Raw genomic sequence first — 23,919 nt, forward strand, 5'->3', positions numbered from 1 at the left:
ATATTTTTTTTAATTGTATTTTGAACTTAAATATATTGACCTGGTCTCTGGGGAAATCCCATGATGAGTTAATCATTCTTTTAAAAGAAGGTTTGTCATTTAAATAGAGATTATTCCTTTTTGTATTCCCAGTCCCTCCACTAAGACACACCCCTAATCAATCTCTCTGTGAATGAACACTGTCATGTGCTTCAGTAATCACGAATACTGTTCAGGTACAGGATAAGAATCTAATGTACTGATATTGGCAGGGGCCATTCCACACCTTTTTATGCTTATAATCCATCCCTTTCCAGTAAATACTACAGTAAAATAAGTAAGTTTTACTTGTAGCCTTGTGTTTTGTTTTGTTATATTATATATATTATTATGCATTCGTTCTTTCTTTTTTTTTGGATAATGTTTTTATTCTCTATTTATTGGGCTCATCTTCATCAGCATCTGGTCCGTGACGTCAGCCCACACCTTATTCGACTCCTCCCCAGCCATCGCTGTTGTAAAGATGGCGTCCATTATGGAGGGGCCGCTGAGCAAGTGGACTAACGTAATGAAAGGTTGGCAGTATCGTTGGTTTGTTTTGGACTACAATGCCGGCCTGCTGTCATACTACACGGTACGTTCGTTTCTGCTTGTTGTTAACACTGAAGTGCTCCGCTCAGAAGGTTTTGTAGTTGAAGTTGTCGCGGGTTTTCGAACCTCAGTGAGGTGAGGGCCTGGTGTTTGTCAGGAGTTGTGGGAGTCTGAAGCTCAAACAGGCGAGTCTGGGTAGTGACAGATCCTCATATTAACCAATCACAACGCTCCTCGGGGACGAACTGGCCAATCAACCGGCAGCATTTTTCTCCACACTTCCGCTAGTCTAGCTCGTTAGCAAAGGTAAAAGCCGAAAGCATACATTGTGGTTGAAAATAGTTTACTGTATCGTTCAACAGAAAGACTGAAACACATGTACGCTGGCAAGCATTTATTTGCAATTGTTTTTGTCTAATACAATCCCGAAAGTCACTGTTTCGCGGGCGAAATCGCCAATAAGGCACCGCAGTAAGAGACGATAGCCGCTAGTTATGTTGGGAAAAACAGCGTTACCTCGTCAATTAAAATGATGTCATTGCTCGCTGACTGTTGAGTCCAGAGTTTACTACTCGACATTACGGGAATGTTGGTATTGGTTAACCAAGAACAGCGAGTGAGGGCTTTGCTGTTGCCAATAGCTGTTCACCTCAAATAGAAAGTTGGCTGAGGTGTCAGGGATTGGTCATCCTATAGCACAAGTAGCTTTTCAATAAATCCTGTTTTTAAGAGCTACTGTAGATTTGTATTTTACGTTTCTGCACGACAATGGATCAGTGTGATGGGCGAATGTGTTACTATGAATTTCACACATCACTATTCTAAGCCATACCTTTCTATTAGTTCAAATAAATATGTTTTGTTTCACTCCTAATTTTGTTTCTTCATAGCAAATTCAAATGAAAAGTAAATATATCAATTTTGAACAAACGGGAGCAGTTATTTTTCACGTTTTATACAATTTAGTTGAAAGCTTTTCTAGATTAGTTACTAGATTATTCAGGCAACTGAAGAGAATTCTGACACTTTTTTAAACTATTGGATAATCTTATTGGTATGTTGTCAACTGCAAATATTGTTAAAAGTTGTTATTGATACGCAGTTTATTACACTTATGCAGGGCATAAAATTGTGGCTCAAGTATGCCCTTGGTTCCTCACTTTTTAGTCATTCATTGTAACACATAATGACTGCAGTTTATGTTTGCTTGGATCATTTCCTCTTTATCAAATCTAACACAGGTTTACTTATGAATTCAAAATTTATAAATGGAGGATAAATGCCTTGATTTTGATTCTCTAATGTGCGTATACTGACTGAATTCCTAATTTGCTTTCTTTGTTGGTTTGCAGTCAAAGGACAAGATGATGCGAGGCTCCAGAAGAGGCTGTGTGCGACTCAGGGTAAGATTCTCAGGGTTGAAACCATCCCGACACACCTTTTTGATAAATTAAATGTATAGCTGCACGTCGTGCTTGGCTTAGCTGCTGGCCTGCTTTGCTGCGGTGTTTGGAACTGTCAGTTGAGCACATTCTGTAAGGCTCCCTCACATCGTCTGCTTTGTCAACCTGAATGCAATATTTTACAGTTATCATTGGATTTAATAATTACCTGTGTTTTGGTAGCTCAACAAACATAAGGTTTCCTTGTCAACAGCTATATTGGCACACTTTTGTAGCTTTAACAGCAAAGGTAGGTTTTTTTTCTCTTAAAGGGTTTGGTATTAAGTAATAACCACTAGATGGCAGCAGTTAAGCTACTACAGTCAGGATAACATGACTGTATTTCCCCTCAAAGTGAACTTAGAAATGCCCTTACCAAGTTAGTAAGTTCTACTCTGAGAATTTTAGGGTCTTCTACCTTGTTGTTTTGAGGTACAACTTCACAGTGGATTTGTTGAAGTGGCTCATAGTTGATTTCCTTTTTAGGTCTGTATTGTTTTCATCACATTTTGGCATGTCCGCAACATTTTGTGGAGCAGGGTAGTGCTTTGTGTTCTTCAAGTGTTTTTTCCTTCCTCACTCAAATTCACATTACATAGGACTTCTGTACACTTTTAAGCCCCAAACACTTACTGTCCAAACCCTTTCAGCTACATCTTGATTATTTCTCGTTATTTTGTCGATGGTTGTTGATAGAGGTGAGTTTTCTCATCAGGTTAAATTGAAACGGAACTATGCACCACACCTCTTTCAGAGGGCGCTGAATTTGTGAAGATGTTGCACTGAAGGGAGGAAGTAGCCCCTGAAACTTCTTGAAAAGAGGATCTAGTGTCCCTCAGTCAAAGGGAATAAGTGTCTGTGAGGTTCGAAGCAAATTGACATCTCAGGATTTTTTAGGATATGCAACATTGAGCCTCAGAGATTATTTACAATATCAGTAAAATCTGATAAGTTTTCATTATTTTCAAAAGCATTCACCCCTTCTGACCTCACTGTATTATATCGTTTTTACAGCTAGAAATTGGGTTGTAGGCCCTGCGACGGACTGGCGACCCGTCCAGGTTGTACCCCACCTCATGCTCAGTATTAATAGTTTTAATGTCAAAATGAAAAACGAAGTAATTGTGATTAAGAGTAACTACAATTGATGATGCCTGTAGATGATGGGATGGCACATCTTTGCTGCAGAGTTATGCTGAGTTATGTTCTTCATAGTTCTTGTTATCTCTGTTATTTATTCTTTGCTAATCTCCTCAAGGTTTTCTAAGGAAAAAAAATGCATCACTCTGTCTGCTCATGCTGTGTTTTGTTGACTCAACAGCCATGATCTCTGTTGTACTGTTATTTGAGGTTGTTGCTGTTGCTTCATTTGCTAGTGGGCAGCTACATTTTTTCATTGAGTGAAACTGTTCAAAATTGTTCAATTTCTGCAGGTGAGCAGTTACTTCCATGTAAACAAAAGATCCGCAGAGACTCCGGCAAGCCACTACAATGCAGCTTTTCACTTAATACTCAAAGGGATATTTCTGGTTTGTTGGAGTGGGGTTGTGTGCAGTTGGCATTTGACCCTCGGTAGATGTGGTCAGTGCCACTTCAGTGCAGATGCAGGTAGGCAGCTGTGTTGCCCAGTTTCACACCACTGAGGAGGTGTTAGCAGAAAAAAACACATTTTGTTCATTTATATATTGTAACTGTATCAGTTAACTCGGTTTACAGCCCTTTCTTTTGGCTCTACAGTTTTCAACCTTAGAAAGTCCTTGTGTTCCTACGCATGCTGCTCACTTACTCAACAGGGCTCCAGATCAGCCGTTTGAACCTGAAAGTGTTGCTGTGGTGTAACACAGCACTTGACATGCTCAGGAATATATAGAACATATCGTGACAGCTATTGTGAAAGGCTATTGATTCCTATAGTCTGTAACAACAAATTTGTACATAAGAAGAATATCTCATGACAAAGACCCAGCCAGCCATGCAGTAATTTAGGAGTCTATCCTTTGTGCTAAAAAAAAACAAAAACAGAATAAAATATTCTTTAACTACGGGCTGGCAACAGCCTTGCAGAGTTTTCATCAGGGCAGATATAAGGACAATGAGCTGGTTACATCTGGTTTGCTGCTGTAGAGACAATCAAAAAGAAGTGAGCATAATTCTGTCCCACAGTGGCGACAGCGGTAAATGATCAAATATCACAAAATTATGTTTTTACTCTGTCTTGATTCAGGCCTGAGTAAATGAAGTTGTCCCGCAGCAGCTGTTATGGTTATCACCTGTAAAAGATAGTTCATTCAGGGTCTTCCACCGTTAAAATACAACCAATGTTGAAACATTTTCAAGGACAGAGGAGTGCGTTTAATGGTTCATTTTTTTATATTCATTGCTTGGCTTTGTGTTGGAAACGGGCTCATTGTAAGTGACAATGAGGGCAGATGAGTCAGGTTAAAGTGCAGAAAGGGAGGGGCAGTAAGACTTTTCACATATCTGAGAAACGCTTCTCTTGAAATATTACTGCAATGATCTTTGTTCCATTTGTGCATTCGTCATCGCTTGTCATCTGTAGCCATTCGGTCTTCTACCTCTGTGTGAGCGCTGCTTTTCCATCAATCATAAAAAGAAAATCAGTTGTACGATTCCAATTTTCTTTCGCCTTCGTCCCCTAAAGTGTCCCCTTTTACAAGAGGCTTTCTTGGGAGGTTGAGAATAAATCTCTGCAACTCTGAAAATAGTTGTACGTATCCTGTGATTTATTCAACAAGCTCACTATGCCTATTGGACCATGCCTTCTTTGCATCGTTATGTCATGTGTTAGGATTGTCTGAGTGTTTCAACATGTTGGAACTCATAGATCGATAGATTATGTTAAGATAAGAGTGGAATGAGTCCTAATGATGCAAACTCTTGAGCTCAATCAATTATAGTTGCATTATCAATAATTCGAGTTAACATCTCTCGCTGCATGACCAGACAATCCAGTCTTTACCCATTTAACTGTCTGAGCTGTCACTGTCATAAAAAGAATTATTAGTATCACATTGTAGAAGAGGGTTAGTTTCCATTTCTCCAGCTATCCAGCGGGCCATTTCGCTGCAGCTCTCTTTCCTGTTGGCTGCTCGTCCCATCCATTTCTCTCTCCACCCTTCCCTGTTTTTCTCCTCCTTCGTTCTCCCAAATCCCACCTCCTCCTCCCCTCCTTTCTTTTCTCCAATGTTCCAAAGGCTGTACTCATATATCTGTGTGCAAGACTGACAGAAACGGTTATTGTGAGATAGAGATGATAAGGCAAGAGGACATGGAGCTTTTGAAAGGACAAGAGTGCTGAGAGGTACCAAAGGTGATTTAGAGAAGAGACTCAGTCAAGGGCTGCAGGAACATGTGGAGGGCATGAGGATAGAAATGGAAAGTAGAGTATGACGTGTCCCTCTGTCTGACTGCCTGCCCCCCCCCTCTCTCTCATTGCCAAGGGAGCTGTGATCGGCATCGATGACGAGGACGACAGCACATTCACCATCACTGTGGACCAAAAGACTTTTCATTTCCAAGGTGAGATGTTTTTCTTTAATTTATTCATCTTTACACCTTTCTTTTCTCTCTGTGGCCAACATATTTTTTGCATCCACCCTTGCTTTTCATTAGCGCTCTTTCCTTCTCTCTCTCTCTGACTCTCTCTCCCTCTCTCTTTTCGTTCCCTCCCCGCCTTTTAAAGACTTGGATTGGTCTGCTCTAGTGCCAGGAAACACATGCACACAGACATCTATGCAATGTCAGAGCGTGCTATGTGCATCTGAGCTTTTTCTCTCTCTTTCTGTGGAACGTCTCCAAGCTCGGTGAAGTTGGACTTACACATTTCTGTAGAAAAATACGGTTTGTTCCACTGCAAGCTAGAGTTCTCTCGAACAGAACAAGCAAGTAAGGAATTTGTTAATTCCTCTGCCCTCCTGACTGCAGCTGAGGAGGATTGCTGCTTGTTTGTCTCTGCAGTTGTGCCTCTGGGAATAATAAGGAAATTCTGCTGAGCTGGAAGCTGAGCACAGGTCTCTTCTGGTTGCTGCTCTTCATCCTTCGCCTACACCTTCGCCAACGTTGATATCTTACAACCGGTCACTCCATAGGGACCGGATTGGCTCCCAGCGACAGCATCACCCCCCTCCCGTCGTGCCAACCCTTCCCTCTTTTTTGAGAGAGCTGTCCACTTCAGTACAACGCAGACACCCTTTTTTGCTCTTACCACTCCACCAGGTCTTGAACTAACCTCTACCATTTTTCCCTCATCTTTATTCTTCCATCTTCCCATTTGTGTTCATTTTCCTTCACTGGCAAAACCAACCCCCTTCACACTTCACCACCAGCTTCCCTTTTCATCTCCTCCCTGAGGGTCACCTGCCACAGTCCATGGGCCCCCCGCCCCTCTCACCTCCTCCATGCCCTCTCCCATGTCTGTGTTCCGAAGCTGTATGCTGTGGTTCTACAAACGCAAGGGTAAGGAGAAAACTGTGCACCTCTCTGGGTCCACATGCATGCCAGTCCCGGGCGAAAGGATGGAGAGAGGAGGTGTTGTTTGCTTGTCCTGTTGGATGTCAGGTTTGGGTGGAGCAGCATATCCTGTTGTGAATTGGTTTGTTATTGAGGTTCAAGGACAGTTCAGAGCAGTGTGAGGTAGACTGTCTATTAGCTGTTGGCTTTGAGGAATTGTTAGATGAAAGAGCGTGTGCAGGCTTCTGAATGTTCTGATTATGTATGTCAGAAAGAAAGATAATTGTTGTTGATGGTTTTTCAACTTTTTTACTGGCTTTACCAAATTGGACATTACCATCTCCTCAGGATGATAATATCTATGTTATTAATATATATTTATTTTCAGTTGGAATGTGCTTGTCAGTCAATAATAGCTCAGATGTTAGATATATCTTAATATATATGTTTTTCTGTGCAACAGTAAAGCACAGTAACACAGCAGCACTATTCAACTTTGGATGGTCATTTGTTGGTGGAAATTATCGGAACTATCCCAGTCTGACATGTTTTCATCAGAGGGAGAACATAAGATAAGCAGTAATTGGTATCTTAAGTGTTGTTCTGGCAGGGTACATAGCTTACCTTTAAGAGACAACATGAGACAATATCTATTGTGTCTGGCCTTTCAATGATATACGGCCTCATGAACACAGACAGGTTATCATACTGCGTTACATTTACTTGTTAAAGATATAGGGGTTAAAAAAAAAGACACAAATTCTCACCTGTGCATGTGCATCCCTTTTCCTCCTCAGCCCTTATTTTCAAATAGAAGACTTTCACAGCTATTTCAACGACACAAAACGCTTCTAGTTTCATTAATTAATGTGTTTTTTGAATGGTCATTGTAACTGATGATCATTATTCTGTACCGTGATCTTGTCTGATTTTTATTTTGACAATTATCAGACCATGAAAATCTCATATCATTTAGACCCCAGTCGTATTGTAAATACAGGGGTAAATGTATGACAAAACATTACTATAAGAGATTAGAATGTACAAAAATCCTATTAGATGTGACAGTGGGATGAGACAGTGGGATAATTGTCTATAGAAATATTGTAGCATTTTCTTCTGAAAGAAGTTTTATGTGAAAAGTGTTCCATTTGAAAGATAAAGGTTGTGGAGTCAAAGAGACACATGAAGATGATTGTCACTGCCAAATCAGATTATTATGCCATTGCATGATGTTTTTGGGTTGTCCGTCCGTCCAGCCTTACTGCCATACAGATGAACATCTGTCCATCCCATTTTTGTTAAAGTCAAGGAGGAACTTGACTGAATTTCTGTAAAATTGGCACAAATGTCCACTTGGACCTAAAAGATGAAGTGATTGGATGTTGGTGTTCAAGGTCACGGTGACCTCTGTCCGTCCCATTCTCACAAAAGCGATTTCTCAGGAATGCCTGGAGGACATGTCATTACATCTGGCACAAGCATGCACATATTTAATGGCAGATGCAGATTGTATGGTAAGATACTATGTATGCACAAGTTTGCCATTAAAAAAACTGTCAAGAAGACTAATTCATAGGTTATAATGGGACACGGTAGTAACTCAACTGTGGCCTGTTTGGCTTGCACATTTTAGTACACTTTGATAACAGTTAAGTGCACACACCAGAGGCATACAGTCATGATACATGATTTCTAGGTTTCAGCAACTCAAATAAGCAAATGTATAACTTCAAATCAGTATATTGCTGTTACCTAATGCTAAGTCATCAATATTTAGGTATCTTTGCAAGCCTTGCACTGGGAAGTCTGAATCTTTGCCATGATCACGGTTTCATGTGAGGAAAAAGTAAGTTAATGTCTTTGTACATGTATCTGCTGTCCAGATACAGATGTATCACTTCTGGAAGAATGAGCAGAATAGCAGCACTACATGTGTGCTGAACATTACAGACTAGATACATTAGCCAAGATAAAAAGAGATGCACAGGATGTTGAGTAGAGGAGATTTCTCTGTCGCTGTAAAATGATCCTGGTCTGAGAGAGTTATGCTTTCAGTCTCCCAGGATTTGATGTGTCTGAAAGTATCTGGTTATATATGTGCTTGTGGGCCATTATATAGGTGCGAGAGTGTGGGGAGGGAATGAAAACTGTATATTAGATAAAGCATCATCAAGGGGATATGCTGCAATCTAAATTTCCAACGAACCGCACATTTACCGATATACTGCTCACTATCACCCTGTTCTTGTAAGAATTTGTAATTTTCCCGGGTTGAGACATGATGCTTCCTCTTACGGGATGGTCTGGCTCACTGGTTGAAGTATAGCTCTGAGTTGTATTGTGTTAGCATGGAGAGCAACTCCGTCTGTACTGTCTTTTTATTTAGAGGAGCATCCATTATTTATCAGCCCCTCTCCCCTGGCAGTGCATCAGTTGCCTGAGAGCCTTTTAGCTTCCCTTTTTCCTTTGTCCCCCCTCTCTGCTCTCACTCGCCTCCTCTCATCTACAGTAGCTATCAGTCTCTTGTCTTTCCCTCCCTCACTGTTAAGCCAGCAAACCGCCCTGAGACCACCATACTGTTCGTGTACCTCGTCTTTCTTCTCCGAGGTCGTTCACCTGCACTGTATTGCTGCTTCCCTTTTCAGATTTTTCGGCCTCGTCCTTTGCATCACTCATAACTCAGTCAATCCAAAGCACTATGATGTGTCCATACTCCATTAATGGACAAATCGTATTACCGTATTGACCTGTGATTACACTCATACTATATTGGTGCATCATCTTTGCACCATATTCTGGGTAATATTGAGAGGTTGCAGTCCATAGTATCGGACCCTCCACCCCCCACTGGAGCATGTACTGAAACATTTCGTCAGCTTGTCTGAAGATGGCAGGAGGAGGAAGTAGAGAGGAGGGATGAATAATTCAAAGGCATTTTGGAGCAAGGACAGGCAGCAATATGGAGGGACTGTGATGATCATTGTAAAATGTTTGTGATGGATAACATGACCACAGAGGTGGGAAACATCATTTTGTTCAGAATACTTGTATCACCATTACTGAATTGATATTGTGTCTGTATGTGTGATGATAGAAATACTAGCACCGTGTTACTCTTTCGCGTGTCAGTTGACTTTCTAGACTGTGGAAATGTCCTTACTGCGTAGTTCATGGCTTCCCTCTCTGGAACAGCTGTGCTTAGGCACTCAGAATTGCTAAATTTGAGCAGATATCGAATATGTCTGCCAGAGTTAAGTTGGAAGCAGCAGAGGATGGATGTGTGGCAGATGAACTGCCAAAACATTTTCGCACACATCTTTATCAGGTAAAAGAAAGCTTATTTACTTTTCAACTTAATTCTCTGGCCAAATTAAAATAAAAGTGTGGCTCCATAAGTGAAAATCTCCATCATATCCTGCATAGAGAAGTTTAGATATCAGACATAATGTCGTGACCATTCAAGCTTGACTCACCATGAGCGAGTATGTTGTGAAATGATGGTGTGGCCTCCTGTAAAAGTTGGTATATCAACCTAGTTTTAAGAAAATCAGGTTTCATTAGTGATCTCATGGAAATGTTTGACACTACCCACAGTCTTTAAGTGATAAAACAAAGTCTATGAAACATCAACTTCACTGGTCAATGATGTCAGTCATTATGAGGTTCCCTGCCATGATTTGAGGGAAACCTGGATACAAAATCATGATTCTCCTCCCATGTTCTGAAGATGGGATACATGTAATATTCTGATATTACATGCTTATTGACATCAGTTGCAAATCAGCCAGCAAAAACAAAGGGTCAGTTGGCAAGAAAATGCTGCAATACTGAATCAAAAATATTGTTTGCAATGCCTTCTGGTGTCAGCAGTTCCTTAACCCTTAAGATAATTATATATACTGTCTTACATCTTTCTTTTTCTCATTTTCCTGTGACCTTTTTTGCACCAAATCAAATATCTTATGGTCCTTGTTCTTCTTGCTGGTTGGGTTTGTTCCAGGTTTTAATATTCTTTGTGTCAGGATTTTCTGAAATGTAGAAAACGACTTGGGAAATTGACCTCTTAGCATGTCCGTTCAAAAAACTGGGCATTGACTGTAGAGCTCTTTTGTGTCATAATACATTATCTTCCTTAAAATAAAGGGCCATATTCTAGAAACGTTTATATCCTTTTGAATCCCACATCAGTGTGAAGGGAAATTTAAGATTAATGAAGGATTAATAAGGGATATCTACTGTGCTATACTAGGCAAATTGTTTGTAAGGAAATGATTAAAACAAATGCTTGTTGTTGAATAAGTGCATGTGCACATTAACAAAGGACGTTCTGATGATACTCAGTGACACATGACTACCCGTGTGTGTGTGTGTGTGTGTGTGTGTGTGTGTGTGTGTGTGTGTGTGTGTGTGTGTGTGTGCGCGCATGCGCACTCGCGCACTGGATAGCTACTCGTACCTACATGCTAAAATAAAACCATGTAAATGTTATCCCCAGGCTGGGACAAATATTGGTCTTGTGACACAATTCATTCAGTTACAGTATTTGTGTTTGTTGAATGGCCCAGGCCGGCACTTCCTCGATCATGAATAGAGCTCAACAGCATTACCCAGGGTAATCTCTTCCTCTGGAGAGTCAGTTCGGCTGAGGGGAAACAGAGGCGCTGTCTGAGTGGATTGGCCTGAACCTCTGCTGCCTTTTAATGTTTTTCGAAAGCTTGTAGCACTGCTCAGCCTCTCGCCACCATTCATCTGCTCCACTGTCTTGTTTTCAGTTCAATGAAAAATGACTGTGACACTGAAAAGTTACTCAGCTAATTCAATTGCACATATTTTTTTCTCAGCGGTTGAATTTTAGCGAGGCAGCAGTACAGCTACTTTCCATACAAAGGCTGAATATCTTTTACTCCTCTACATTGTCTATTGAGGACTTACTGCTTCTGTATACTGTCTAATTCAGTCCTGTCTGTGCCTTGGCAGAGGACAAAATTTAATATCTCTCAGCCACTGGCAGCAGATGTGTGTGTTGTACTTGTCGTTCTCTCTCTCTCTCTCTCTCTCTCTCTCTCTCTTTTGGGTCACTGTTTAATGTCTCTGGCAGTCTGTCTGTTCTTGTGTCTTTGCTCCGAGGGTGCAGCCTCACCCTGTACCATTTCACACACCAACCGCATGTGCTCCATGTAAAACACCAGGCAACAAGAACCAGTACTGGCTCGCCACTTCGAAGGACCTTAAACTCAGGATTTTTACAATGATCAAAAGTATATTTAAGATTGGTTTATCCTGAATATCAAAGCCAAATACTTAAATTGGTGAATACTGTAATATTTAACAAAAGATTTCTTGATATTATGTTTGTAATACATATATGACGATAACCAATTGAGTATTGCAATTTTTGTTTTTGTACCTTTTTTTTTTTAATATACAGTCGTGGTTATAGACACTTCACCTCACAATACTTCCATTTTTAATTTAAGTCAGCTGCCAACAATGGGGACACAAATCTCACAAACCAATTCGAAAATGAATTGGGCTGATAGCATCATGATTGCTATCATTTTGTTTAAAAAATTATCTAAATTTCCCAATAATAATTGATTTTTAATTTTAATTAATTGAATTTGATTTTTCGCTTGGGAGTTGTTGGAGTGGCCACAGAAAAGGCCACCCGGTGGCTGTGGATAAAGAGGGCTGATCCGTGGACTGCTGCTGGGACGCAAGTCGGGGCTTGATCAACCCCGGCTGGGTCGCCTGGGCGAGGGTGTCTGATGTTGCGAGACCCGAAACACCCAGTGACCCCAAGATACATCACTGATGATGCGTCCCAGCGCATCCGTGAGGTGTTTCCCTGTATCATTGATTTTGTGATGGCAATAAAACAAAACCAATACTGTGAGGGCTTGCTCAGATTCCCAAGACAGATGCATATTTGGTTAGATAATAACTGATGGGGTAAAAAAAAAAAAAATCTGTACACTCTGATTAAAGCCAGATGTTCCAAAATTTTGTGAACCCATTTTGTGTCAGATGAGCGAATAAATCAAGTCAGTTCCTGGAACAATCATGCTCATCTCAGACAAGGGTGTTCAGAGTGCTGTGGCATCTCTACAAAGATATATTCCCTGATAATATATTCTATACTTAGTCACAGCTTTATCTGACTGCACGTACACTTGGGCACTCCGGTTTAAGTCCAAGTCAATCTCCATTGCCTCCAGGAAGTGTACTGATTTAAATCTCTTTGGGTCTGTTTATGCATATCACTCATATTTGTGAAACAATGTCAATTTGTTAAGTAGCCCTGGGTAGTAAAACATTTTCTATAAATCAATAGCAACAGGACAACTGTTCTATAGATCTTTTTACGTGCAGTACACTGTCAGGAAAGCATATACGCAGTATGCTGTTTACTGCACCATAAAGGCACAAGTGTGCTCCCTCCCCTGTCTCATAAACAGCCCATCATATACAGCGATAATGCAGCAAGCTCGGATTGACTGTGATGAATGTGTTTCTTGTGTTGATAACAAAAACTACATGTCAGCTTTCTAGGGGGGCAGGTCTGACTGATAAAGTGATCAAAATGCAGCTTTCTTATGTTCAGTCACATGAGTTGTATCAGCCAAGCCTTTTCTTAATTGCTGAATATGAGGTTAAGCTGACTTATAATTTGAATTAAAAGGCAACTCTTATCTCAAACCCAGTGTCCCATGGTGTGTACTGTGTGATCAGTGTAACAGGAGTGTAATGGCCAACGATGTGTCTGTGGAAAATATGGCTCACTGGGTGTGTCTGTGTGCTTCTACCCTCAGCCAGAGATGCAGACGAGCGGGAGAAGTGGATCCATGCCTTAGAAGGAACCATCCTCCGCCACACCCTCCAGCTCAGGGTAAGTCTGTGTGTGTGTGTGTGTGTGTGTGTGTGTGTGTGTTTAATCAGGTTTGGATTTTTTTCCACCTGTCCCTCTATCCCTCATCACTTTGTTTCCAATCAGTAACCCCTGTGTGTCCTCATCAAGTTTGTGTCGGCGTCTGTTGCTGTCTTACCATGACGGTTGGCTGTCTGATCAATGATTAACCAGAGTGGGTGTGCAAATGCCTTCAGTAAACAAAACCATGGTTAAAAACACAGCAGACCTCTGTCTACTTCTGTGTTAGAGAAGATATCGATTAAATAGCTCTAGCTTTTAGTAAATTGTATCACTGTCAGACATAAACTAAAACAACATGATGTTGCTTTGTCTTTTCTCGGCTACTGTAGATGCAGCATGGCAGCCCTGTGCATAGGAATATAGAATATTATTCTAAACAAACACCCAAAGTTCCTTAATTTTAGATTATACAACACAAGCGAATATTCCAAGATCCTATACATCTGTCCTTTAACTGGCAGTATGTTACTGCAAGTTAAATAATGCATTATCTCCAATATTCAAGCATGTTTATTTAAGTAAATAAAGTGTTTGGTTTGATAAGGTAAATATTGGAACAAACACACACAGTACACATTAGGAGTGTAGATATGTACACATAAGTCATGGTGCCCTACCCACCATCCAGGCTCTCTACTCTGTGTATATAGTACTTTCTCAAGCAGTTTGTACATCCTGTGGTACAAAGTAATAAAATGTAAACAAACCCAGTGTTCAGTTTACATGAATCACTTTGATTTAAAGGTGACAGACCATTAAAATATCAACATCAATGTATATCAGCATCTCAGTCAAAATCTTTTATAAACCAACTGGAAACAGAGCTGTCTGTCGTGTGATTAGGCTCATGCATGTATGTGCAAGAAGAGGAAAAAGTCCTCACATCCATGAATGCGGTCCACACGGGTTTGAGAAGACAGTCATGTTGACAAAGAAGTGCAGTGACTGAGACACATGAACTGCAATGGGAAAAGGGATGGACCAAAAAGAATGGTGGAAGAGAAGACGCTACTTGACATCATGTAATTTTTTTTAAAACTTTGGTCGCTTGTTAGCATTCTATGGTCAAGTTGCCTTTGTAACGTCTTTGTCAAAATAATCATCATTTGCTCACAGTTCAAATTGAGTTTTGAGGCTTTCCATGTTTAATCTTGGGTATAAGGCAAAGATTAGATTATTAAAAACACTTCTAGTTTACTGTTTTGCAGCATATCAGAGAGTTTCTGAAGTGCTTGTGAATCTGTCCAACTCTAGAGGAACGTACAGCAGGAACACAACAAATGCCAACACGGTGCACTTGATCATTCATTTAGGACACACTATTACCAGCCGGCTGTTCACACTGACCTCCCCCAACTGTTGTTACAATAAATTAACCACGTATTGAAAAAGTTAATGGTAACTGTCTCGCCTGGATGAGATACAACTCATTTCTGAGCAGTCCTGTCCAGCCTGCTCATGGCATGTACTTCTAGTCCTAAATCTATTATACATCCAGATATTTATCAAAATCAACATAACGTTCAGTAGGAACACCCCCAAATGCTCGGATTTAATTTTGTGGAATTTTATTGAAGGTTAGATTCAATGGATATTAATCTATTCCTCTACACTGCAGCATAATGCCTCCTAAAGACTTTGAGGTTTTAGTAATCTTAGAAGTTTAGTGCCAGCCATGCTATACAACATGGATCTAAAAAAAATTGCAAGTTAACTAGACGTCCTCATCATTTGTGTGTTCATTTCTGTGGGTTTTTAGTACCAGCAAAGGGTATCTTTATCACCAGTGTCGCATTGACCTTTACGTCATTTCATACCACATTTCTATTTTGACTTTCATCTCAAGTTACCATGATAATGGCAGTTTTTGAACCTCTCTCAGCGTAAGAAGCAGGACTGCGGTCATGACCAGAGATATTGATATATTTTGTCATCTTTTGTCTTAAGACAACTTGAAATTGCACAGTGTGTACCCGGCTGAACACTCTTATAACAACTTTGAAGGAGCTCACTATCAGCTCTTTTCAGCGATGTGTCTTGCTCGTGCCAGATTTGTTTTGCTGAGTCTTAATAATTGTAATAAACAAATTACATGCATGTCATCATGAATGTGAGTTGGCACAGTTGTATGTTCCAAGTTTGGAATGGTATCATGCTGTTTTGTGGTAGGACACTTTCCTGCTTTGTCTGCTGAACTGCTGTTTTGTTTCAGTGCTCTATAAGTGCCTGTCGTCTTTCCTGCTCCTCCATCCCTCCTTTCATTCCTCTGACAACCTTCCAGAAATGGAACCTTTCTCCCTCCTGTCTTTTCTATCCGCAGTTCCTTCCAGGCAGCCATCTCCACCTCCTCCTTTACCTTAAAACATTTGTGTTTGCTTCCCCTTTTCTACCTGGCTCCCCTCCGTGGCCTTCTGATGTGCTACGTGTTCCTGCTCGCTTGGTGCACTCACACATACACACTCATGCAGCGTTTACATGCTGCTGCTGTCATAGCGTCATGTGGCCCACCATTAGCCAATCAGAGACTAGCTGGCTAGATCAACCAAACATCTGGCTCCACTGCCTTAGCCAATGGGAGGAGTGGTTAGGGCTTGCCCCTGTCAGCATTTGCTGCTGCTTTGTGTATTTTCTCTTCTGCCTGCGTGAGAGGAAGTGTGCCTTTCCTGCCAGGGGAGGGTCCTGGATTAACTCAGCTCTGTCTGCCTCATACCAAGCTGATAACTGCTGCTGGAGGATAAAGTGTAGCCAGACTGGCTGTCCAGCTAGCTTACAGTCTGAAGGCTGCTGTGGTTTATATTGCCATTATGTAGATGGAGAGCAAGTGAGACTGTTTGCTGTTACTGTGTGGAGGAAGAGGAGGAGGCAGGAGGGAGGGAGGACACTAATTTCACCAGACCTGATGGTTTGTAGCTCTAGGGAGAAAGAAACGGAATAACGGAGACTGAGATAAAGAGAGATCCTGACTCAGGCTGAGTGGCCTGATGGAAGAGATGCACGTAGTTTAGCGCAGCATGTCCATTGGAGCGAGGCACCCAGTAAGTAAAACGCACACACTCACAAACACGCCACTGCACCACAGCAAGAACTTTAACGGCTGCAGTGCACTGCTGGGGTAGCGGCCTTTTTAAGTGGGTCACACTGGAAAGACAAATAGAAAAGGGAGGGGGAGGGTGGGAGTGTGATGTTGTCTGTAAAGCCTGGGGTGGGGTGGGAGGGTTTGTGAATGTATACGTGTCAGACTTTGCGAGCTGTTCTAAAATATTCCCACTATGTCACACATTTACACAGGGATGCATAATCGCTGGGATTGCATGGGAATTAAGCAAAAGACTTCTGGAAATATTTCAGGAACAGTGAAGAAGGGAGAACGGTGACGTGGGAGTACAGTAGCTGTTTATAAACCAGCCACCTGCCTCTGACTTTCCGCTTCCACGCTTATCGGCTTCACTTCCCTTCATTATGTGAGATATTGTGAGATTGTTTGCTATGATAAAATTGCAACTTATCTATTTAGCCTGTTTTGTCTTCACTGTCATTTGTATAAACATTGTCTATTTTGAATGAAAAATACAGATATGGTTTCTTTCTTTTTCAGCAAGGCTGTTTGTCAATTGTTTATTTGTTTTATACTTAACTGTTGGGGTGCTGATTAGGTTATTTAACTGGTGTGATAATTGTATCGTATTAATATAAATGTAAAGATTGTCAAATTTGGCATAGCTGAAAATATCTTTGTATTGTTCTGAAATGAGAATTTGTAGCAAGTAAAACAGTTCATAATGCAGTGCCTCTACACAAACGCAACTGTTTTCCTAACAAATTGCAGTGTTTTTCCACTGTAATATGAGGAATCAGAAAGGGGAAGTTGCTGGCACCAGAATGACTGTACCTTTCCCAAATTAAGTACGCATTGACACATCACTAGGTTTAGTTTGACACTGTAGCTTTTAATCTTTTGCTGTGGCCGTCACGCAACCATCTATTTGCCGTAGTCACGCTAAAGAGTGAAAGCACCTTTGCTCCTTTGAGGAAGTTTGTCCATTTGACTCCAGACTGTGTGGAGGCTGCCTGATACTTTGCTCCCTGTAAAGCTCGTATAGTTCAACATTGAAACTTAACTTGGTCAGAGTCTGCCAGCCGTGTTTGGCTGTTAATGGCTTTTCTTCACGTTCCTTTGAGGTCATCTTTAGCAGGAAGAAACCCCTCGTCAGGCTCGGGACATACCAGCGCTGTGCCAGACAGCAAATGCGAAGCAGCGGTAGTCTCCAGAACGGTTTGACGAGAGCTTGATTTACTCACAGTCTGTTATTTTTATGTAGTATTCTGTGTTTTTCTATGTCAGGGCAACTGCTGGGTGATGGCATACGCTGTGTTAGTCATCTTACTGATTTGTCTGGCTTGATGTAGAGGGCTTATTGTGTTGTCTCTGCTGCAGAGTGTGATTTGCACATGGGGCCATTTTTGAGGAAGTCTTGTTTATGCACACTTATCTGCTCCTTTTCCTGTTTTTTTGTGTTTTGTGCCACAACTAAGTGGATTGTTCTATGTGAACTAAGTCTGATGCTTGGTCGCATCTGTTCTGCCAATAGTCTAGTAATTACCTTTTAATGGATGTTATGTAATGAAGTTGTCTGTGACCGGGTTTCTATGTATGTGCATGTGTCTGTTTTGGATGAGGCTTTCTAGGCAAGTTAATTAACAAATGTTAGTGCACCTCAGCTGTTTTCTCCTGTCAGTAGCTTCACTCTCCAGCTTTGGTTTCTTTGATTCAGTTGTGTCGAAGCCTGTAATGCAGGCAGGCAGACGGACAGACAGACCTGTTGGCCTTTTATGTAGGCTAGCCTTTAAACAATAGTATTCATATGTACCACAGCAGTGTGTTGCTGGAAGATTCTCCTGAACTGTTGATGTTTCTGTCCACCATTTTGTTTCACTGTTTACAAAAGCTACCTGGCCAGGAGGTGACACAGACACGCTCTTTTTCTATGAATGGATAATATGAGAATATATGGTTTGGATTATTGTGTTCGACTTTGAATATGCAAATACAAGCATAATGTCGAACTACCACTTGTTTGGCTTGTAATTCTCTGCTATGTTTTTCTCTTCATCCACAGGAGGCCGAGGTAGGATTTGTTCCGAGTGTCCAAGACTTTGACAAAAAGCTAGCTGAAGCTGATGCCTACTTACAGATACTTATTGACCAATTAAAGGTAGGACGCCATGTTGAACCACTTACCTGACTTCATCAGTTCTTCTAATATATGTTACATAATCTGCATTTTTAGAAAATGCAATCATTGAGGATTCTGCTGCAGAAATAATAGAAAAATCCCCTGATTGGGAATATTTAGTTTTTTTTAAGATGAAGGACCTAAATACATACCTTTATTGTGTTTTCAAGGTGTGATGATTCATACGATTTAGAAAGTCTAAAGATATTTCTCCCTCCTTGTGGAACCCTGGCAGAATATGTTTTACAAATTTTAAATGTGTTTTAATAACATGATACAACGTGCAACAACATAATCAGAGATTTTCTATTATCTGCCGATGGGTGCGACGTATATTGTACTTCCGTAGAAATGATCCGGTGATACACTGATGTTGTTATGGCTATCGCATGAATCTACCCTGTATTTCTTCTCTGAGAGTTTTTTCAACTGTTTTCAGTCCTCTTTAACTAAATATAAGCCCTTAAGAATAAGATTTTAAGTAGCTCGGTGATTTAACAGAAAACTGCCCATTTAAAGAGGTGACAGCAACACTCTGCGAGTGTCCTTCTTTATCCAGAATTGCTCACCACGTCCGGCCACTTTATCTAAAGTGTCATCATCCATACAGATTCAATTTTTGATCATTTCAGTGCTCATTTGGTTTCGAAGCAATCTTAATTCATGTTTCATGTCTCTTGGTTTTTTTGTTTGTTTTTTCTCTTCATCTCTTGTTCTTTATCACTTTCCCAGCTGTTTGACGAGAAGATCAAAGACTGCAAAGAGGATGAATCACGCAGAGTGAGTGCCAGCAGTGCTGCTCTGTCCTTGTGTCTCAGCTCTCTGGGCCACTGTTCTTGCCGTCATTAGAGCCGGGGATAACAGCAGGGGAAGCTGGCTGACACAAAACGCTTGGAAAAGATAATGGATGTCGGTGTGATGGACTCTTTGTATGTCATGTAGTAGCAGTCAGGATATTTTTAAATATTACGGGGATTCAGAAATAAATTTTTGTTTATCTCCTCTTTTTGTTTATTTACCAAAATATCTTGTAGTGAGCTACTGAGAAGCAAAACACAAGATTACCATCATAAACAAAAGTTATTTTGCACATTTCACTCCCAAAAATTAAGATGGACACACTGTGGGCTACCGTGTAGTGTAGAGGTCTATTGTGCTGCCTGTCAACACGGGCCACTGGTTCGGTTGGACGTCCAGGTTGGGAAGCTGGATGTTGGTATGTGTCTTGGTCGCTGCACTTGCGGTTATTCGGGGAAGGGGAACTGGGAGAATAGTGTTATCCTCTCATATGCTACATCCCTATGGTGAAACTTTACCAAGTCAAGTGAACAGATACGTCTGATCTCACCACATGTAACAGGGAAGTGTGTCGTCTTTGTTGCTACCCCAGATGAAAAAAGGGGTGGAGCAATGAACTGGCAAAGTAAAATAGGGGAGAAAAATGCATGACAAAGCACCAACAAATGGATTTTAGGAAAACATGAGGTACTGTAACTTCATATTGAGTTTGTCAGCCATATTCAGCCTTTTATAACTGTTCCTAGAGATGCTAGGCAGTTGGCAACGGTATCCATAATAGCTGATGTCCAACAAACTAGTAGCAGAAATATTGCAGTTTGACTCCAGTTTGAGGTTCTCATGACTTGACCAATTCTGGTCATGAGAACAGCTGGTTTCTAGCAAGTGATGTTGTGGTTGTTTAGCTGGAGGAAGTGATTCGGTTTAAGAGTGTCTCAGTGGCCCTTTTGTTGCCTACAGTGTTAATTTATCCCAGTCTGGAACATTTTGGGGGATTTGTCATCTCCTCTTTATTTGAAATGCTCCTACAACAGGTAGTATGACACCACACTTATCTTCTTTAAAGCTGTTGGATTTTAAAAACTATTTTCCTCTCTCTCATTTTAAATTTTTTTTTTTTTTTTTAGAAAATTGAAAACCTGAAAGAGACTACTTGTGTAAGTGAGAACTGAACACATTCTCCTTCCTGCTTCTGACATCAGTTCCTAGTTACTGATTTTCTTTATGTGTTTCTCTTTCAGAGTATGGTAGAGTCCATCAAGCACTGTATTGTACTGCTGCAAATCGCCAAGGTAAACGGCACATCACACAGCACGTTTGACTCATCTCCAGTGTGTCTGGCCTGCCACTTCACCGTAATCATTGTTCTTGTGAGACCATTTCGGTGTGTGTGTTACTTGGTGTGCGTCTCAGAGGTAGTTCCCAGCTTACGGTTGCTACCCGGGTCAGGGGGTTGAAGAGGGTGTAGCACAGTAATAGTTTCATCACATATTCCATTCAGTTCTTTGAAAGGAAATGGAGCAATTGTTTCTGTGTCATGACAGATGAAGCCTTTTAAAACCATCATGAATAAGATTAGTAAACACAGATGATGGGTCTCTCCGCTCGATTGATTACGAGATATGTGATGAAAGGATTACTGCATGTGGCAAGTTGGTGAATATTTTGAAGGTCCATGTGATGAGACTGATTAATCTCAGTGCTCTCTACACCACAGATGCTCTATGAAATGCCTCTAAAACCTACACAAATAGTCTAACATTGTCTTCTTAAAATTTAAAGGACCAAAGTAACGAACAGCAACACGCAAACGGACTTATAGTAAGTTTGACATTCTCCGTCCATGACAGAAACTGAAATCAAACAAACTGCTAACTTTCTTTTCTGGCTTAATTTACTGCACACTGTGAAGCGGATGAACCAGATCTCTTTTAGTGCATGCAGTCTAATTTGGAGATCAGCTCTCTCTCAAGCTCTTCCTCTCCATGTCTGCCACCACTTCTTCTTCTTCTCCTTGATTTATGTTGATTTCCTGATTCCATCTGTGATTTCAGTTCTTTTCGGCAATGGTTGGGGACTATTCTTTTTTTCACTGAGATACATAACATGTGTTCATGCTCTGTTTATGAAAATGTACATTGCGGCAGACTACTGTATGTGTGTGTTTTCATAGACTCTACATATGTGTTTGCATGTATTCATTTATTTGAGCGAGTGTTGCTCTTCACTTCACCCACTAATTAGAGTTATTGATTGTGTGCACGCTGCCTGCTTATTGAACCACCTAATAGCTGGAAGGCCATCCAGAGAGCACTTTACTGTCTGTGCAGGTGTTCTGTCTGTCTTCATGTTTAGGGTCATAAGTAGTCCTCATGATTGAACAACATGAACTTACTGTCAGAATAAACCCTTTACACAGCCAGTTTACAGTGAGAATACTGTGCTGCTGTTGTCTAATCATCTGGGGGGGGGATGGGCAGAGCTTTCCCCCAGTCGTTAGTCGTAGTGCCAACTTGAACAACTGGAATAGTGAAACGTCTCACTCAAAACACAGGTGCCACTGTTTGACACATAACGCCTCTGATTGCGGCATGCCACGATGCTCCATGGAATAAGCGACGAGCAATAGGGTTGGAAATGGGTACGATTTTACAGATACCGATGCCATTAGCCACAATCCCCCTTATTGATCTGAGTCTTGAAGGATTCCTTATCCATTTTCTGTGCAGGAAAGCAGACCTACGCAGATTTTCAACATCAGCTCCATTGTTGTCTGAACAAAGTGCAGAAAAGGCTGGATGTTACTCAGGTGGTTGCAAGCCGAAGTAAAGGATTCTATCCAGAGAAGGGACGTCTGCCTAATAACATTAAAAACATAAATAATGCATAGTGTATCACTCGTCTAATGGAGATGGCATTGAGCTAGCTGTAGCAACTCTCTGACCGCATCTTCGTTCCAAAGTGACAGCAACACAGACATATGATTGTGCTTTGCAACAGTCAGAAAAACATGCTGGAAATAGTAAATTTGGAGGTAAATTATATGATCCAGATTGATTGGACATTTTGGAACTGTATTTTGAATGGTTTGGGGCATTGTGGAACTTCTAGGTGAAAGTGTCAGATGCAAATATCAACTGAAGATTGTGGTAAACATGTAGTCTTCCTCATTTTAGGCTCCATCAAAGTCATGCAGTAATGTAGTTTTAAGCAGCGACACATCTTGTTTCTAATCTGTGAGATTTGCGAGCGAGCCGGCCAACATCCCTTTTTATGTGTCTGTACTCCAGCATAGTTTGTGACTGCAGTGTTTTCAGCTGCTAGTTCTCTGTCAGATGTTGGAGCCTCCTGGAACACCAGCAGGGAACTTTTTCCAACAGCATTCCAACTTTAAAATGACTCAACTGTGGAAGGCTTTTATTTCTAAAAGGGCTTTTTTTCCCTCTCTTTTTTGCAAGTAGATTTTTATGCAAATACAGATGTTGGGAAGGAAGAGAGTTGGGGTACTGGAAAAGGAAGAGATAGCTAAGAGGCCTTTTTATGAATGAAATCCATTAGCTACCTTTAAGAAAATAAACCTTTGATATGCTTCAAAAAAATGATCAGTGAACTTGTGTTTGGAATGAATGAAGACACTCTTGAAAACCCCCTATGTGATCACTGGTGCAAGAATCCAGCAGGCCTGACAGTTTACAGGCCTGCAGATCTCTTATCTCTGACTTAATCTCACAGATATTAAGTACAGTATTACATAGTATAAATAGCACAGCGTGGGCTCTGTACACATCTGTGTGCACATGTTTCATGTGCTGTAAGCTTTTTAAACGCATCTTTACAGCTTTACATCGCCTGTCACGTTGCCTGTAATGTGCGACGTATGATAAATGCACGACACAGAGCTTTGTTTAAAACACTTGAAAGACAAACTGAATGTTTTAACAGCTCTGTGGAGTGGAGGCATTTGTGATGAGCACATCAGGATCCTGTTCAGTGTTTATCTGTCCGTCATTTATGTGCTGTTAGTGGTTTTGGTTTGCTCTGATGCTCCAGCTCCTGTCTGTGTTCACACTTTTACTTAAACAAATGCATCATCCAACAAGGCCTAAAATGTCTATCTCTCTCTCTCGCTAACCAGCTGCTTTTCTTTGCTGCTTTTGCTCTGCAAGGCGACTGGCTGGTCCCACCATGACACACCAGTATTTCTGTGATTGGCTATAATTAGAGGCACTGTGGACAACGGGAGCAGCAGGCATTGCAGATAGAAAGGAAGGAATAGAGGCAGGGAGTTGGAAAGGGGAATGTTTGAGCATAAGAGCAAAAAGAGCAGACCTGTGTCTTATGGTCTGCTTTTGATATGCTCAGCGTTGCTCACCGGTTGTTCTATTAGTGGTCACATCGGTGACTGCAGCATCCATGTTGCAGCAATGTATCACAACAAATCTCAAATGACTGAACCAAAACATTCATGGAA

At 41.0% G+C, this 23,919-nt stretch overlaps 1 protein-coding gene across 4 annotated transcripts in view; it reads left to right on the plus strand.

Annotated features, from left to right (window-relative positions):
* Positions 1 to 451: 451 nt before the first annotated feature.
* osbpl9 (oxysterol binding protein-like 9) overlaps positions 452 to 23,919 on the plus strand; it is a 30,681-nt gene continuing 7,213 nt past the window's right edge. Inside the window, exons 1-9 of one of the 4 annotated variants that reach the window (XM_086224156.1) lie at positions 452 to 613; positions 1,923 to 1,973; positions 5,474 to 5,552; positions 13,298 to 13,374; positions 18,534 to 18,629; positions 19,383 to 19,430; positions 20,576 to 20,605; positions 20,690 to 20,740; positions 21,231 to 21,269. In XM_086224156.1, coding sequence (XP_086080282.1) covers positions 503 to 613; positions 1,923 to 1,973; positions 5,474 to 5,552; positions 13,298 to 13,374; positions 18,534 to 18,629; positions 19,383 to 19,430; positions 20,576 to 20,605; positions 20,690 to 20,740; positions 21,231 to 21,269 — 582 coding nt within the window. In that variant the 5' untranslated portion in view covers positions 452 to 502. Of the gene's footprint in view, positions 614 to 1,922; positions 1,974 to 5,473; positions 5,553 to 13,297; positions 13,375 to 16,071; positions 16,452 to 17,135; positions 17,690 to 18,533; positions 18,630 to 19,382; positions 19,431 to 20,575; positions 20,606 to 20,689; positions 20,741 to 21,230; positions 21,270 to 23,919 lie in introns of those variants that run through there. The other 3 variants (XM_086224157.1, XM_086224159.1, XM_086224158.1) reach the window with 3 other exon arrangements.

Source organism: Aulostomus chinensis, chromosome 14 (assembly GCF_037954235.1).
Source record: "Aulostomus chinensis isolate RoL2024-O1b breed Wild chromosome 14, RoL_Achi_v1.0, whole genome shotgun sequence".
NCBI lineage: Eukaryota > Metazoa > Chordata > Actinopteri > Syngnathiformes > Aulostomidae > Aulostomus > Aulostomus chinensis.